Source organism: Medicago sativa, chromosome 4 (genome assembly GCF_051527215.1).
Source record: "Medicago sativa cultivar Bolivia chromosome 4, Bolivia_mono, whole genome shotgun sequence".
NCBI classification, from domain to species: Eukaryota; Viridiplantae; Streptophyta; class Magnoliopsida; order Fabales; family Fabaceae; genus Medicago; species Medicago sativa.
The window spans coordinates 25,317,725-25,335,782 of record NC_140752.1 but is presented as its reverse complement, the minus strand read 5'-3'; the positions used below and the strand labels follow the sequence as shown (position 1 = coordinate 25,335,782).

Here is an 18,058-nt window from a genome sequence, read left to right as displayed (position 1 = left end):
AATTGGTAGAAGATATCATGCCATTGGAGTCTTAGTAGATTAAAGATTGCAACTTATCTTTTTTATGAGTGGAGTTGATACCCAAAAGATTGTATAAATAGGAGATGAGATGTAAGGAGATGGTGGGGTGGCACGGTTGGGAATGAGGATTCTTTGCTAAAATACAATCCTCATTATGTTTTTTGGCAATGAAGCTAGGTATCTTTGCTTTCTGTGTCCTATGTACAACTTGTGCAAGGCACCTATGATTTTTTTTATTATAGATAATATGCTGATTTAAATATATATATATATATATATATATATATACACACACACACACCGCCAACCCAACACTTTCATCCGATTGTTTTTTCATTTTTTTGTTCATGTATGTATAGTGTACTGCTATTGTATCATGCATCTAAATAAATTTGTATATAAAAATGTTATATTGTTTGATATCATTTAAAATTATTATAGGCACATATCACTAGAATACAGAGACAATGTTTCATTCCAACAATATTTTATTTTGTACATTTGTTTAAATTGCTTTGGTTCTTAGTAATTAGAGAACATGACTTTTCTTTCCCTAAAAGATAGCATAAAATGTGATATGTAGTTTGTTTGCAGCTTCAAGAGTATTCAAATCAACAAATACTTCATCCATGTCATATTATGTGTCTCACTCCTCACGACCATGATCGACGAGTCTACAGTATGCAACATTCGTCTTTGTCCATACGCTTCCTAATATTCTATGCATGACAAGATTCAATCGATCAATAATTTTTCAAGAGAAATCATTGATTAAATTATTAACTTCTAATAATTTAACAATTATGACAAGGAAAATGATATAAACAATTAATCAGTTTAATCTCTAAAATTGTCAGATTTTGCATGGATGCATTTTTACTATGCTACTTCTATTCAACGAAAATGATAAGAGTGAATCCCAAAAAATTTCAAATTATTAAAATAATACCTAAAATTGAAAGTCAACAATCACATTAGTATTTTTAGGATAATTTTTGGTACTAAAGTGAACAACATTAAAGAACTAATGCGATCAAAGAATTTTCAATGTTAGGGAACATCATATGGTGCATTTATTTGAAATGTTTTATTTGAATAGGAATTAATAGACCAAAAGTTCTGGTTGTAACCAAGGAATTATAGCCATATATGGGATTTAATATTTGAAGCCCAAATAGAAAAATGGTGTTACCATTGATAATGCCATTTATCAGTTACAAAAGAATTTCTAAATAACTCAACAAAGAAAGAAGAAGCGTGCAAATAAGTTGAATAAGGAAACTCTTGTGATCTAAAAGTAAAATTAATTAATTTAAAATTTGGAAACCAAATAGGTCTCAATGTGTTTTTTTTTTTTTTACAAAATTGTGAATTAAAGAGAGATATTTAACCAAGTTCATGTAAATAGTAAAACATACAGAATGAATGACATACCAGTTCTTGCTGAAGCTTTTTATTTCTCTCAATAGCATCGTCTTTCTCCATAGTTAACTTTGAAATTTGGTCTTTTGCCTAAAAAATAAAAAATTCAAGATAGCAGATGTTTAAGATTTGTTACTCGATATTTATTTTCTTTTTAGCTACAACCCTGCCTTTAGAAGCATATTGTTATTCAATAAAACGTATTTTTCCACTTCTTATTCACCAACACAAATCAATAGGGGCAGTAACCAATTAATATTGTATATTGTGCTGCACAGAAATTATATATGAACTACTTTTAAAAGAAACCTGATTATCTAATAAATCAAATTCTGATGCTTGAGCTGGTGATGATGGTGGGTTAGGAGGAGGAGCATCATAAACAACTCTCAATTTGCACATTTCAACCTTATATCCGGAATCTTGAAAAAACTACATGCAATTAAAAAGAAAACGATTAAAATATGCAGCATGAGTGAAAAACAATTTGTTGTTTGTGCTTAGTTACCATTTTTGAAGTGATATCTTCTGGGGTTGCACCAGGCTTTGCGACTATGCTTTGAATGAGAAACTTATCGATGCAATGCATGTTAGGTGGTGCCTTCTTTTGAGCTTGCATTGTAACTACAAAGTGAAAATGTAAATATGACGCAAACAGTCAATGAAAGTGAGAATAAAAGAACGGAAGACTTGACATTATACAAGATTTACCATGAAAACATTGGAGGATAAAATAAGCAATCACAATAGTTGACGAAAAAATAGTGAAATAAATATTCCAACACATCAACTATTTGTTTTTTTAGAGGAAACATATCAATTATTTGTTATGTAAATTATTTGTTATGTAAGTAAAGTACCTTTTACAATTGATAACTCATAATAAAATAAAAAAATATAACTAATATTTCTAGTAGTACAACAACCACTTTCAGCAAACATAAACTAACAAGAACTCGTCCAGTAAATGTAGCTCAATTGATAGCTACCAGGGATAATTTGTGCAGGGGCCAGGGTCGAACCCCGGATTCCACACTTCTCCACACATAATGTGTGTGTATCTAGCCACTAGGCTACTTGACAAAAAAAAAAAAAAAACTAACAAGAACTCATGAACAACTTTTGAATGCTCAAGGTATCAGGCTTAGTTCAACCCATGTTTTGTTTTTATAAAGATAAGCTAAGGCTAAGACTATTTTAGAAGTATATTTAGCTAAAAATGATTAACTTCAATCATTTATAAAAATGTTATGATTTGTAAACAAATATAACATCTTGATTATTCTTCGTGCTCTTGTATGCAAGAGGGAGAGTGGAGAAGATAGAGAACAAAACCTGTAATATCACAAGTAGACCTAGGCAACACAGCTCCATTATTAGGCCTAACACAATATTTCTCAGGAATTGTAGTCTTAACCTGCAAGTTGCAACCTTTTCTAAATCAAAATTATAACCTTTCCTAAATAACACAATATATAAAAACAAACAAAATAGAAACATCAATACCTTGAAAGCCAGATAATTATCAGACTTGTTAGACATCTGGAAAGAGATTGAGATCTGTTTTTTCAATTCAACTGTGTTCACAAAAACCAAAAAAGTGTTAAAGAAAATAATTAGAAATTAGAACAAGACACTAAATGAAAAAGGAAATAGAAATTAGAAACTTCTCATTTATATATTTTTTTGGTTTTTGGGAATTGAAGAGGCTTAGTTACATGGAAAGTGTAGCTCTTGAGGGTGTATCTGAAGGTATAAACTATCTTCTTGATTCTTCAATTTAACAACAGAAATTGGTTCTCCCATTTTTTTCACAAAGTATTAGACTTTTTATTTGGAATTGTTTTATCTCAAGAAAAGAGTTAAGTTATAGTGGAACTTTCAATTTTGAATCGTTGACAATAAATATTTTAATGAAGAAATGAGAATGGGGACGGGCTTCAGAAAAGAATATAAGAAGAGAGAATGCAATTTCTAATCATATTCCATGAATAAAATATGATTGTGAGGTAAATGATATTAGATTACTTGGTGGCCACGTTCCTATGCAATTTCTAATCATTTTGTTATAATATATGACTTGTTTTAGGTTTGAGCAGTCTTTAAAACAGACTAGACTTTTCACCCGTGCTGCCGCACGGGTCATATACAATGTAAATATAGTAAAGAAAAGCAAAAATACATCGTATATTTTCAACTTAATGTTCAAATGTCATAACTTTAAATTCAATAGTAATTGAGGTTTTCGTGTCTACACATTTTGGAAAATTTCTTTAAACACTACATTCGAAGTACTATCAATGCAAACACCATGTTCATCTATTAGCAAATTTTTCAGACCGTTTCATGAGGTAACCCCTGATATTGATACATAAAGTTGACCATTTGAGAACACGATGTGGAAGGTATATACCAACCTGATTTAGTGATTGCCCTTAAATTTTGTTAATGGTCATTGTATAACACACAACTATAGGAAACTGTCTACATTGAACAAAAAATAGTAGGTGAAGAAGTTAAACTAAGTCCACCCTATTTCCTTTCAAACTCAGCAAATTCAAAGTATCCCACAGTGAGACTTTTTATCATACATAAATTGGCAAGTTAAAAACGACATTCATAATACAATAGAACATGAGATGTTGCATTTTTAATCTATATTCTTGATAACAACTATCACTTTTACAGAAAATATGGATTAGGACATGAAAAGATTACAACATGTAGCTTTTACATAACATATGGATTAGAACAACTGCAGCAGAACACAAACTCTAGCTGCCTCATACCAAAACGGGCTTCGAAATTATCTTCCGAGACCAGAAAATGTGAGTTGAATAGGCATTAGAACAACACCGCGGAAAAAATGGCCCAAAAACTCTACAGCAGCAAGTTAGCAAAACATGACATAGCATTAGTAGCAGACCTCTCAAATGAAAAAAGTACAGATATACTACCAGGAAAATTCTCGAATTCCAAAAAAAGAGTAGAACTCTCTTAATGTGCACTTTTGAGTAGAACTCTCTTAATGTGCACTTTTGAGTATTCATACAAAATTGAACCTTATTATGGCCACAAACATTGTACCAGCGTATAAGTTATTAAAATATAAAAAGATAGTTAGAAATTCAAATCATAAACAATGTGGTAAATTACACACAAAATAGCACTGATAAGAAAATAAAAATCACATAAATTTGTAATTCTTGCAACAAAAAAATAAGTGTTGGAAATAGCTTTGCAAGATCATAATGAAATCTAGTCGTTCATTGAGAAATTTAAAGACAATAATCATTGGCTACAACTCATTTGTTCATTAAACTATCAAGAAATATCTAAAATAAATCTGAGAAACTGAGAATTTTCAGCAGGTAGTAGTCCGGTCTATCTAATTAGATACACCATTGATTATCTCAAATAGCTACAATAGACTCGTGTATATACATTCGCGACATTAGAGAGATCTAAAGACAATCAAATACTACAGAGTAAAAAATCAGCCACCTCTCTAAAAAAAAATTGCTACAAAGAGTATGACTTTAATCAATGCAATATAAAAAAAATAAAATCAATGCAATATGTTATCATCTCTAGAAAATATGATGTTCCACCTGAGTATGATGGTGATGCACAATTTGATATCAAATACTTTAATTAAAAAAACGCTTATTAGCAAATAAGAAACAGATATAGAAGATACATATACACCAATATAGTGACCTGCACCACCACAGAAAGGCCAACTATCACAACTTAATTGTCCATAATTAAGATGAAAATATATGTCTGTTAATTAATTAGGCATCCGTTTGAACACATCTTGCTCTATCCTAGAATTTGAACAAATTTATTTAATGGACACAAAGAACTTATTCCAATCATTGATACGTTGAGTTACTAAATTGTAGTTCCATATGAAGTCATCTGACATAGTCACACATTGCCCTAAATGTTCAAATAATTGATTTTGCAATTTTTCATAGGCATCATTCATACAGAATATGCAAATAAGAAACAAATATGTCAACAATGTATCAAGTTCGCGGCCATAAGTATGAGCCTTAATCAAGACATTAATAAAAATATAAAGATAACAGACTAAACAATCATTCATTTTGAAAAGTCAAAAGCAATTATTCAAAAGTTATAAATTCTATAGACATATGTATAGTTAGCTCCATTTCTTGCCAAAGGAAAGCTCAAATTTTGAATCCAATTTGATAGAACCAATGAGTAAGACAAATTATTACCTGACATAAAAGAAGTTCAAGATTTAATAGAGAACCACATGCTTTAGAAGCATAATAAACCCACAGCTAATATGCATAATCCTAGTGACTAATCTAATGGCAACCAAGAATGACAACAATCCTGCAAAGGAGGAAAAAAAGGGTTATTAAGTTAAAGAAGTTCTTAGCAAAATAATGTCAAGGCAAAAAACAGAGACTTTCAAGGCTTAACTGAAACACACATTTGTAACCCAAAAGAAAGTATGAGTGGTGAAAATGAAATCCAATGAGGCATTCCTTCAAACATTTTAAAGGGAAAGTAATTAAAGCTGAACAACATAATTTCCAGAGTGCTTTTGTTATCATCTGGTTTGATAAATGAAGTTCTAAATAATTTATTCCACACTGACTTCATTCTTCCTTCCAATAGTAATATAGTCATAACCTCATTTATATCATTCTCTTAAACCTAGCCAAAGTTACCTTGTTATAAAATGTCAAAAAAATTACACAACCTTTACAAAGTTACCATGTTAGCATACATATCAAAATAAAATTAAAATTCTGCAAGAGAAACAGGAAAAAAAACACTATATTCATACCTATAACTCAATTTTTAAGCTCGAGAGGTGGCAATTGATTTGGCGGTTGAAAGAAATTGGGGATAGAGGCTTGAAATTGGGTGCCTGATGAAATGAAAGAGAGGGACATAAAAATTGGTAAAACGGCCTAAAGATCTCTAGATTTTAATAACAAAGAGGTTGTATCAATGGTTGTTTTGAGTTTGTGTTAACCAAAATTGATTCATTAAATCTTGCACCTAACTATTGAGAGAGTTACTTATCCATCTAGTCTTCTTGCTTCCGTCAAATTTAAAGCTTTCTCAAATACCAATAGTTGATGGATCCTCTTGTTCTACATCATTATTACAGTCAAGCTATGCATTCCTCAATAAACACAATCCTACCAAAAAGGAAAACCTGCAAAAGTGAAGAAAAAATAGGGAGAAAAAAAAATCAGAAACATAATTAGATGAGATAGAGAGACTGATACATCCAATCCAACCAATGAATATTATGAAAAATACCTATCTAGATCATAAGTGGTCATGACAATCACCTTCCGGTGAAATTTTAAAAATCACTAATTGCTTTTATCGATTGAATAATCACCCTCTGCCACTGTCTTCGATTCCTCCACTTCACCGTTCAAGAAATCTGACCAACATTTTCAATTAACACAGTTTAACTTAACTCCTTGCAAATCAAATCAAAATCAAAATTTAAACCGTTATGTTAAATCAAAAAATTGTATTTGTCATGCTTTTAATTTCCTTTGACTCTCAAAGTACAGCAGCAAATCATCAAAATATTCAAGTTACATCAATCACTTTAATTTTTGTCAATCCACAATATCAAAAGTAAGCATGAAATAATTTTAATTTGCTCGAGAAATTAGAGTTTTGATATTTCCTACCTAATTCAATAGTCATGAAGATTTCTAATCTGGATACACAATTTCTCCATATAAGCAACTATCAAAGACCTTTACATTTACTTCATACTACTGAGACCCTGCATCGATCAAACCAAAACATTAAATCTCAAAACAAAAGCACTCAATGCTTCAATGTAAATACCAAATGAACAAATTTAAACAACAAAAAACCTATTAACAAAATGAGTTTGGCATATTTTTACCGTAGCTTAACCAATAGACGGATTATACTCATTACACACTACAATATCTCCATCTGCATACTAAGCAATCTCCTAGCCATGTGAATTTCCCTTGGACTGTCAAACACATAATACACGACACCTCAATCAAATAAACATAAACTACCATAACAAAGCACAAATCACTTACTTCAAAGACAAAAATTGAACCGTCACAATTACATTCTCGTTAGTTTTATGAGAATATAGCACAGTTTTTGAAGATGACGGCCGAATCATTTCAATCTCACCGAACCTACAACAATCAACAAATTTCAAAAAAAAAAAAATCAAAACAATTAAGTGTCACCAGCTGAAGTTTGACCCATGATATTAGAGTGCTAGGTGTGGGGTAGAAGAATTACTATTTTTTTAAATGATGAACAGAACATATAAATTCATTCCAAGCTTAGTCGACGTTTGATCTTTAAACCATGAACAAAACATATAAAATTATAAAATTTAGATGAAACCGATGAGATTTGGATGAGAAGAAATCAAACCTTTTTTGAATCAACAATCGAAAATGATCAGCGTTTTTGTGTTTCTGTATAGGAAGGATTCAAAATCGAACCTTTTGGACTCAGTGATTGAGGAGAATCAAAAGGTTGGGGGGAGAATGTGAAATCGCTAATGGTGAAGGATGGTTGAGAATGGTTAATCCATCTGAAGGACTGCGAAAGTTGCTCAGAGCGAAAATGAGAGAGAAACGGAGATTCTGATATGAGCAAGAAGATGGGTCAGAATCAGATACGGCGGCGGCGAAGATGAAATGACCAGAGTTAGTGATGGTGGTGATACGGCTGCTGCGGAGATGAAATGGCCACAGGTGATGGTGCGGATACGACGGAGGTCCGCTAGATTCCGGTGGCAGAGGGAGATGATGGTATTCAGAGAATGGGTGTGAGAGAAAATAGAGAGAGGGGTTAGGTCAGAGTGATTGTTTCCAGGGAAGAGAAAGACGCTTGTTGAGCGCGCGTATAGTTGTTTGGCTTTTTTTTCTCTTCATTTGTTACTATAGCTGTTTCGTAATTAAGGTTTAGGTCAGGGTTAAAACAGGAATTTTATTCGCTAGGGTTTAGGTTTAATTAGGGCGAAAATTCTAGCTTGGGGCAACTTTTATATATAGTACTAGATCATCGACCCGTGCTAACGCACGGGTCATACAAAAGAAAAAATATAGCACAAATATGAAAGTAAACATTTTACTTGAATCGAAAAAATAGTATAATTCAATTCATAAAATAAATTGTCAGAAACCTTTGTAATGTACCATATTAAACAATTTCCACGACATCGACCCTGTTACGGTAACATAACATTTAAATTTAATGACATAGTTTATTGAAGAAAAGAAAATCCAACGTCCGTCGACATAAAAATAGTACCAAAATGCAATAACAACAATACTACAAAACCAAGTGCTACACATTACGGAAAACTTCTCTATAGACCACATTTGATGTCACATCAGTATCTTGGTCGTCCTCGTCATTGATCAATATCTTTAAACCATCCCTCGAAGTAACCCTCGATACTGCGACGTACAATTGTCCATGTGAAAAAACAGGAGACAGTAGATAGACACCAACATTTTTCAAAGACTGACCCTGACTCTGGTAGGTTTTGTGACCGACGTCTGGCCAGCTTCACCACCATCATCAGCCACAGAGTCAATGCTATTAGAGGACCTCTTAGCACCTGTTTTGGTGGTTGGTGTGTCAACCACACATGTATTGCTGCATGAGTCCTCAGCCTTTGGTACATCCTGCAGACATTTGCGACAAACAATTTGATCAATTGTGTTACGGATTAAACCTTTACGGACTCATGAAAAATTAATGTAATAATTACCATCTGAACATTTGAATTGTTTGCGGCAGCACCATCCACACTAAGCTCGACAACAGAAGAGTAGCGAGACTCAAGTAGCAAGGTAAGGGACGACAACATGACACTCATGTAACCTATTAATAATAATTGAACAATAATATTTGACAGTGTTACTATTAATATTGTGCTGCCCTTTTCTGTGTGCACATCTTCTCAAACTTTCTTACTTATTACAAATTCTAACATGCTATCAGAAAACTATTGTTAGTGGATATCTTTAGGGTCGTATGCCAAATAAGCTACCCATAAACGATGGGAGGACCTCCAGACAACTTAATTACGACAAAAAAAATTTCTCTTTATTCTAAAACATATAAAAATGTAAATGGTTACCTTGTCATGTACGCAGCGACATCAGACAAATCACCATTAAGTGTCAACTTAGTGCCATTAAAGGCATTAGCAACTCCCATATATTTAGCGCACCCGTGCTACCGCACGGGTCAATGATGAGCATAATATATTAGCAACACTTGTCACCAGGCAAACCCCACCTCTCAATCTCCATGATATCGTGCAACACATGGCAGTCCTGTGAGTTCTGAAATTGCTATCATTAGAGCTTGAACACTTGAGTTCAATGGTTGAAAAAGTGAGTAGTGCGCAGAACATGCATTACAAAAAGGACCAGTTATAAGAAATGGCTTCTGCTATTGTCATAAGAGGTGAGAAATATTACCTTGAGTATGGTTGCATAAGATATGGGTTATAATTTGCACAATATATATATATGAAAATGCATGGTTAATTGACATAAAAAACAACAAAAATATGATAGTCAAAAAGAGATCGCACTTGAAGCGTCATTAGAATAGATAATATGTAGCAACAACATCGATGAAATTGTAAAAAAATTCCCTTTAAAACTTAATTTAAAACATATCATATCACAAATTTTAGTCAAAATATTTAATAGGGGAACCAAAATTGTGGAATTTTAAAATAAGAGACCAATTTCGCAAAATGGTGAAGATAGGGGGACCAAAACTGCAATTACACCTATTTTTTTTTAATGAATCAGTATCAATAACATTATAGTTATGAGATCAAATCAAAAACAAAATAAAAAGTGATATATATTGCTATCGCACGGGTCTCTTATAGTGTTTGATAAAAAAATTATTTGAACACCAACACTGAATTAGATATTAGCTAAACCTGATATCAATCCTATTCTACACATTACCAAATTATTAAAGATATAACTTTTTTTACTGGTTTACATCCATAGGTGATGGTTAAATTTAAACAATTTAAAACCTTGGTCCTGTCAATACTATATATAACCTGGCAGAAATTAAGCTTCATATAACACTGATTGTAACACATGCAAACTGATAAAGTGAATTGAAATAGAATGGATGGGAGTTAACATGATAATTTTAAAAGAAAATATAAAATTAACACAACATTTGTTCGATACACATTGTGAGAATGGAACTGGACTTAAAGTAACAACTTAGCAACTTAACAACATCTAACATTACATTACATTATACATAGAAGCACAAATTGTCATAAAAAACATAAAAAAGAGAGCAATACATCCTGATTAAAACAACACTAACAACAAAATAAACACATATTACAACCCAAAAGGCAGCAAACATGATCCATCCTGATTAAAACAAAATAACTAAACCTAGACTACACCAACTGACACAACGATGGAAACATTGCTAATTGACAAAACAACCCATAGCAAAAGAAGCCACACTCCTAATTCTTTCAGAAATACTGCTCATATCGATATGTTGGGCCATTAACACCGGTGCGTGTAGTTGCTTGGCATAGTTGATCTCAGCACCAACAATGGTGGGGGGCAGAGATAGAGCACCTTATTGTTAGCTTCCTCTCTTACACCAAGCTTCACAGTGCTTCCTGCAACCAACTTACGGGCATTGCATAGTTGGTGCCATTCACCAGAGAAAACCAAACGCACAAAAGGTCACCAGCATGGCAAAAATCCATTTGCAGCTTCCATGGACAACCCAGATAATCAATCAAAGTTAACTCACCTCTCTCAGCAGCAAATGTAACTCATCTCTCAAGCATACTCCGTAACCAAACTAGTTTTCTTCTGGAAAAAAAAAGTCTCATAATGCATTTTATCATGCTCCCCGGTATTTTTCATCCATTCAACATTGCCTCTTGTGTTGCAGTCCATCAGAGGCTGCATTTTGAGTCTGGTGCACTACTCTTCAGTCTTGGATTGTATCTATACCTCTCTTGCCACCACAAAACCGTTCCTGCTGCAGCTTTCCCACACACAACCATTCCTTTTCTACCAAATGCTATACATTGTCATGCCTATAAGGTTGTAACAGATGCTCGCTTGATAAACAGGACACATAAAATATTGCCTCTTCAAAACTTGGTGATACATTCACTATAAGTTGAATTAACTAACTTACCCAGCCCGACCATAAAAGGACAAATAAAACCTTCCGATGCAGCCATGCTCAATGCATCAATGTAACCAAGAACACAAAAAAAAAAGGAAAATGAACTAACTTACCCAGCTTGACCATAAAAGGACAAATAAAACCTTATGATAAGGAACTTAGTATGCCAAGGAACCCTGCAAAGTAACTTCACCATTGCCTTGCTGTGTGTAGATTTGAAGCATGAAAATCAAGCTCAAACAATATAAACAAAATCATCTTTTGACATTTCTCATTCTACTGAAAGAAAATCAGTATCACAAAACATACTCAAAACAAAATGAGAAGAAACTCACAAAAGTTTATTACTAACAAATTGCAGGGAGGTTCAGGTATTCATTGAAAAATAAATTTGTAACGACTCATACCAAGATTCTAAATTTAGTGAAAATTTATCCATGATGTTAAAAATTAGATCTAGAAGAGAAAGGTAGCAAGAAAGAAGATAATTTAACCATGAAATCATGATTTTCTTGGAATAGTACATTTGATACACCTCACTTAACGTATTAAAAAATCACACGGATTTAAAATTGATTTTTCTATTCTCATTTACTCATAATAACAAAATCATCTAATTTTTCGTTTATAAATTTGCAATATTTATTTCCTCTGTATTCCTTGCAAATAAGGTCCTGCAGTTTGATAATAATACTCTTCAATCTGTTTCAAGTGAGTGGCAGTGTTAGGGTCTCAACTCTAGCACTATCAATTAAGAAACGAAAATGAAGAAAGCATACTTAGTTTTGAGGAATCAAAGTAATTACCATGTTAGCTTAAATTGGAGGAATATTTTTCAAGGCATGAGCATCGTTTTCAATTTAAATTAGCTTTTTCCATGAAAATGATAGTGCAATCGTAGATTGAAAAGAACAATGTTAAAACAGAATCTACAATCATGCATTTCTCATAATAGAGGAAGTGAAGTATTCAAAAAACCTGTTTGGGTAAGCAAAACATCAGCCCCCTCCTTATTGTTCTTGTTATGCTGAAATTTTATAGGTGAAACATTTGCAAAGTTGGTTTCCCTGCAAAGGAAAATAAAAACCATTTGAAAATATGACATACAAATGAAAGGTGTATGAAAAAAAAAAAAAACAGAACCAAGATTCAATTCATTAACACAAACAACATTCAATTTTAGGAACCTATATGCAGCCATGCTCAATGCATCAATGCAACCAAGAACATACAAAAAAAAAAGGAAAATGAACTAACTTACCCAACTTGACCATAAAAGGACAATTAAAATCTTCTGATAAGTAACCTAGTATGCCAAGGAACCCTGCAAATTCACTTCACCATTGTCTTGATGTGTGTAGATTTGAAGAGTGAAGATGCATCCCTCCATGAAAATCAAGTTCAAACCGTATAAACAAAATCATCTTTTGACATTTCTCTTTCTACTAAAAGAAACTCAAACACGAAACATACTCATAACAAAATGAGAAGAAGCTCACAAAAGTTTAGTGATTTATAGCAAGAAACACAAAATCATAAAGAATAAGGCCCCTTCGTAAAATAAGTTTGTAATGACTTATAGCAAGAACTCTAAATTCTACGGAAATTTATCCTTTATGTTAAAAATAAGATCTAGAAGAGAAAATAGCAAGAACGAAGATTATTTAAATATGAAATCATGATTTTCTTAGAATAGTACATCAGACACACCTCACTTAACGTATTAAAAAATCACACGGATTTAAAACTCTTACTCTCCACTTTAAAATTGATTTTTTTTCATTCTCATTTACTGATAATAAAAAAATCATCTAATTTTGCTTTTATAAATTTGAAATATTTTTATTTTCTGTGTTCCTTGCAAATAAGGTTATACAGTTTGATAATAATACTCTTCAATCTGTTTCATGCGAGTGCCAGTGTTAGGATCTCAACTCTAGCACTATCAATTAAGAAACAAAAGTGAAGGAAACATACTTAATTTTGAGGAATCAAAGTAATTACCAAGCTAACTTAAATTGGAGGAATAATAAGCATCTTTGTTTCAATTTAAATTAGCATTTTCCATGAAAATGATAGTGCAATCATAGATTGAAAAGAACAATGTTAAAACAGAATCTACAGTTATGCATTTCTCACAATAGAGGAAGGGAAGGCAATATTCAAAAAACCTGTTAGCGTAAGCAAATTATCAGCCGCCTCCTTATTGTTCTTGTTATGTTGAAATTGTCTAGGTGAGACATTTACAAAGATGGTTTCCCTGCAAAGGAAAAAAAACCATTTGAGTATATGACTTAGACAAATGAAAGGTGTATGAAAACAAAAACAGAACCAAGATAACTAAATATGTACCGAGTATATTGTGCAACTTAACAAAATCAGGCAGTTTAACAAAAAAACAAAACTGCACTTTATGTGGACATGAAATTACACCATACCTGGGACAATTCATCTGCAATGAGAGGATGGCTGCAGCAGGTCCTGGTAAAGGATTCAAAGACAGTTGTTATGTTACGATCGCACAAATCATTAAACCAGCCACGAACATAAGCAGCCACGAACATAAGCAGGAATAACATGAAGCATCAAGCCATATATTGCTCCAGCAAGTGATGTAATTTTATCTGACTCAATAGGCCAAAGAGATTCCACAGAGAACAACAGTGAACCAGTGTTGGTGGCTTAAACGCAGCACTTGCAAATTTTGATAAGCTACCAGAAAGCTCTGCATCTTTCTTCTTCAGACTCTGATTCAAGGGAATCTCTACAGGAATATGTTGAAAAAGGCAATCTAAAATAACTAAAGTAGCAGAATCTTGAATGTACTGGATCAGTCTCTCCCTATCAGATGATGATGAACACAGATAAGTTTGCAAAAGTTTCTTTCTTCAGATGACAGTGGATTTTCTTCAATATCCTTAATAGAAAGCACCCCTCTATAAAATATTGCAATTATTTCTCTCTTTGTTCATTCAAAAAATTTCACAAACACACGGTCAAAAAATTTCACAAACACACGGTACTCACAACCATTTCAGATCCACCAAGCTCAAATATTAAAAAAAGAAGATTCGACAACCACAACCATGAAAACCGTTACTTTTGCAATACTCACCCACAACCATCATCCTCAAAATATCAGCAACAAAATAAATTAAAAAACCCAAAATAAAATACACTAATAAACTAAAGCATGCATTGATTGGATAGTAAAACCTCATCAATCAACTGTGTCGCTGAGAATTTTCTGTTCCCTCTCCGTCAGCATATCGACGCCGCTAACACATCAAGCTCTCTAATTGGGGAGTAATGTTTCATACATTTGAAGGCACAAAAAAATTAACGAAAAGGAACTCAGTATAGAGCCCATTACACATATTATGTTTATGCAATTATAAACAAAAAATAATAATGTACAAACCTCAATCTTTCAAACTGGGGAGTGTTAGCTTGATTGTTAGTTGTCAAAACTTGTGCTGTCCCTGATGATGTTCTATCTAGCAAATCGCCTGCAGAAAAATTTCATGTTGGGAAGTAAAATAAACATAAACAATAAACAATTTACCTAAGATCCCGTTTGTTACAATTTTTTCGTGAAAAAGTCACTTTTTTAAAACAAAACAATGGCCTTTGGAAGTTTCCATATATTTGTCACATATTAAAATGAGTACATTTGTAGTAATGAAATCGAACAAATACATAAAAGCAATTGCAACTTCTGAAAATTGAACTTATCATTGGTTACATGATGTTGGTCCCCAAACATAACTCTACCACTACCATCCATCTCTCCCTCCTGCAACAAAAACCAACTAACACCATTACCTTTCAGTGTATAATCTAACTAAACCTATGTTTGGTTCCACATTTGGAGCAACCATAACTGATTCAAGAGGTGTAAAATTGATTTTGACATGTATGGTTGCTCTCAAGTACAATTGATAGTGCCTCCAAAATTTGATTCTAACTTGAAGCTATAATTTTTAGCTTTTGAGTCAAAACGTGATTTTTACATTGAAATTTATCGCTCAACTCTCCAAACATATACCATTTCATACTAACTTACTTTTAAGTAAAATCAATTAATTCAAAATCAATTTTTATCACAACAGAAAGAATGCTCCAAGAGAAAGGGAAAAAAAACTAAAAAAAAAACTACCTCCGGTTCAGGTGACATTGCTACTTCATCATGACCATAATCAACTATCGTAAGTGTGGCACTCTTACTAATATTCAATTCCACCCGTTGTTGCTCTTGCACCGGCGAAAACAATCTATTCAGAGTAAAACCCTCGCCGGTAACTTCCTTTCCGAAATCAGCAACCGTCATTCCATCTGTATCGGCAACCAATTCTTCCTCTGCCACTTGTTCAGCGGCGTCATCTTGCTCCTCCTGCCGATTCACGCCTTCTTCTTCTTCAGCGTCTTCCATATCGTCGTCGCTGTTGTTGTTGTACATGGATAACAAAGCGATTCCTTCCGATTGTTTCTTCTTTGATGCCATTGAAGGGGCTAGGGTTTTGAAATTGTTGAATAGGGTTTTCTGGAAGAGATGAAATTCGATGAAGGATAAGTGTTGATGTTTAACGATCCACAACTAACTGAAATCGTCGCGGCGAGTGCGAGGGAAAGAGCTATCAGCGTGACGGCGGTCGACAACATTGGACTCACAGTGTTCGTCGTCGACGATGGTGAGGGATGACAGGAGTAATACGATTGATAAAGCAGAAATAAGAGAGATAGGTCAAAATAGGTCAGGGAATTAAGGTTTAGGTTTTTGGGAATTAAAGTTTAGGTTAGGGATAAAACAGTAAATTTATTCATTAGGGTTTAGGAAAAATTAGGGCTTCAAAATTGGCTTGGGACAACTTTTATATATAGAATAGATGAAGGATAAGTGTTGATGTTTAACGATCCACAACTAACTGAAATCGTCGCGGCGAGTGCGAGGGAAAGAGCTATCAGCGTGACGGCGGTCGACAACATTGGACTCACAGTGTTCGTCGTCGACGATGGTGAGGGATGACAGGAGTAATACGACTGATAAAGCAGAAATAAGAGATAGGTCAAAATAGGTCAGGGAATTAAGGTTTAGGTTTTTGGGAATTAAAGTTTAGGTTAGGGATAAAACAGTAAATTTATTCATTAGGGTTTAGGAAAAATTAGGGCTTCAAAATTGGCTTGGGACAACTTTTATATATAGAATAGATGATTTGGTGATTCTTCATAGTAGGTTTAGAGATGACCAAAAGACCCATATATGTGGGGTATTCGTGGATAAAATTTGCAACAGACCCGAGTTGTTTACGAATATCCGTGCAGGTCAAATAAACAAATATTTTAATTATTTATCAATTAATGGATATAGATGCGAATGTAATAGTGTTTGTGTCTGCATATATTCATTCTCGCTAATAAATTAATAAAAAATATTTAAATATCCATTATTTAAATATCTCTTATTATTATTATTATTATTATTATTATTATTATTATTATTATTATTATTATTATTATTATTATTATTATTATTATTATTATTTTGATAAGTTACAAGCATAATGATATGCAAGACATCTCAACTATGTTGCCACCCTTATAGAGCATAATCCTTTGTCAACGAGGTTGGTTCCCTTACACATATATAATGGGGAAAAATACAAAATAGGGGGAACAGACACTTACCTAAAAAACAAAGAAAAAAGAGAAGAAAAAACAAATAAAAGAAGAAAAAAAAAACCAAAAAGCAAATATAAAGTTGCAAGAAAGGAGCTTCCTTAAGAACCACGAGGGATGGGACCCGTAGAACGGTTATTTGTGTCCCTACTCCCTTGCATGATTCTTAATGCCATGTTCAACATGATAAACATTACCAACGTTATCCTCATGATGATCGTTTCTTCATGTTGAGCATTTTCTTCCTTGTGATCATCGATCATTATCATCATGTTCTTCAATATCAAAAAATAATCACTTGAGGCTCCTCCCTCATTGTGCTTGTCACTTGCATTCTCCTGATGCTGCTCTTGTTGCGCAAACTTTTTTAGTTGTTCGTCCACTATCACAAACTTGTTGCACAAACTATCACAATAGGTTGGTCATCCACATATTCTCAATGTTTTTTGTGTGTCTTCGAATGTTCATAAAATGATCCAATATCAATTGATTGCGGTTTGTGCAATTTGAACTAGTTATTATTCGTTTAAACTATCTTAGCGTTGCCTTGTCCTCATGATTCCACTCAATTCAAACTAAATTGTTATAATGCTTGACATGCATCTACTGGTGTCCATGACATAATCCAATCACTCTGACCACTAACCTCGGTTGTAGGGATTCACAATAGTTTAAGTGATTGTTAAAGTGTAAT

The 18,058-nt window shown here is 33.0% G+C and overlaps 2 protein-coding genes and 4 long non-coding RNA genes across 7 annotated transcripts; all 6 read right to left on the bottom strand.

Annotated features, from left to right (window-relative positions):
- Positions 1-420: 420 nt before the first annotated feature.
- Positions 421-3,367, bottom strand: LOC146927242 (vesicle-associated protein 3-1-like). The gene is made up of 7 exons (XM_085700585.1): positions 3,162-3,367; positions 2,950-3,020; positions 2,779-2,860; positions 1,952-2,067; positions 1,753-1,875; positions 1,456-1,533; positions 421-740 (listed from the first exon to the last, which is right to left on the bottom strand). Exons 1-7 carry the CDS (start codon positions 3,247-3,249, stop codon positions 696-698), a joined length of 603 nt encoding a protein of 200 aa, XP_085556711.1. The 5' UTR covers positions 3,250-3,367; the 3' UTR covers positions 421-695.
- Positions 3,368-4,059: 692 nt separating this feature from the next.
- On the bottom strand, positions 4,060-7,316 carry LOC146927241 (uncharacterized). Its single transcript, XR_015005616.1, has 5 exons — positions 7,149-7,316; positions 6,760-6,889; positions 6,513-6,652; positions 5,694-5,814; positions 4,060-4,323 (listed from the first exon to the last, which is right to left on the bottom strand). It is a non-coding gene; the product is annotated as an uncharacterized LOC146927241 (long non-coding RNA).
- Positions 7,317-7,380: 64 nt separating this feature from the next.
- Positions 7,381-8,308, bottom strand: LOC146927240 (uncharacterized). The gene is made up of 3 exons (XR_015005617.1): positions 7,894-8,308; positions 7,574-7,646; positions 7,381-7,468 (listed from the first exon to the last, which is right to left on the bottom strand). It is a non-coding gene; the product is annotated as an uncharacterized LOC146927240 (long non-coding RNA).
- Positions 8,309-8,613: 305 nt separating this feature from the next.
- LOC146927239 (uncharacterized) lies at positions 8,614-9,767 on the bottom strand. Its single transcript, XR_015005615.1, has 3 exons — positions 9,245-9,767; positions 9,000-9,158; positions 8,614-8,927 (listed from the first exon to the last, which is right to left on the bottom strand). It is a non-coding gene; the product is annotated as an uncharacterized LOC146927239 (long non-coding RNA).
- Positions 9,768-10,742: 975 nt separating this feature from the next.
- Positions 10,743-15,301, bottom strand: LOC146927238 (uncharacterized). 2 transcript variants are annotated; one of them, XR_015005614.1, is made up of 5 exons: positions 15,110-15,301; positions 14,127-14,983; positions 13,860-13,948; positions 12,950-13,072; positions 10,743-12,755 (listed from the first exon to the last, which is right to left on the bottom strand). It is a non-coding gene; the product is annotated as an uncharacterized LOC146927238 (long non-coding RNA). The 2 variants fall into 2 exon arrangements; XR_015005613.1 differs by having other exon boundaries at positions 12,950-13,948.
- Positions 15,302-15,346: 45 nt separating this feature from the next.
- On the bottom strand, positions 15,347-16,395 carry LOC146927237 (uncharacterized). The gene is made up of 2 exons (XM_085707041.1): positions 15,848-16,395; positions 15,347-15,484 (listed from the first exon to the last, which is right to left on the bottom strand). The coding sequence occupies exons 1-2, from the start codon at positions 16,190-16,192 to the stop codon at positions 15,347-15,349; spliced, it is 483 nt and encodes a 160-aa protein (XP_085563167.1). The 5' UTR covers positions 16,193-16,395.
- Between the last annotated feature and the right edge of the window lie 1,663 nt (positions 16,396-18,058).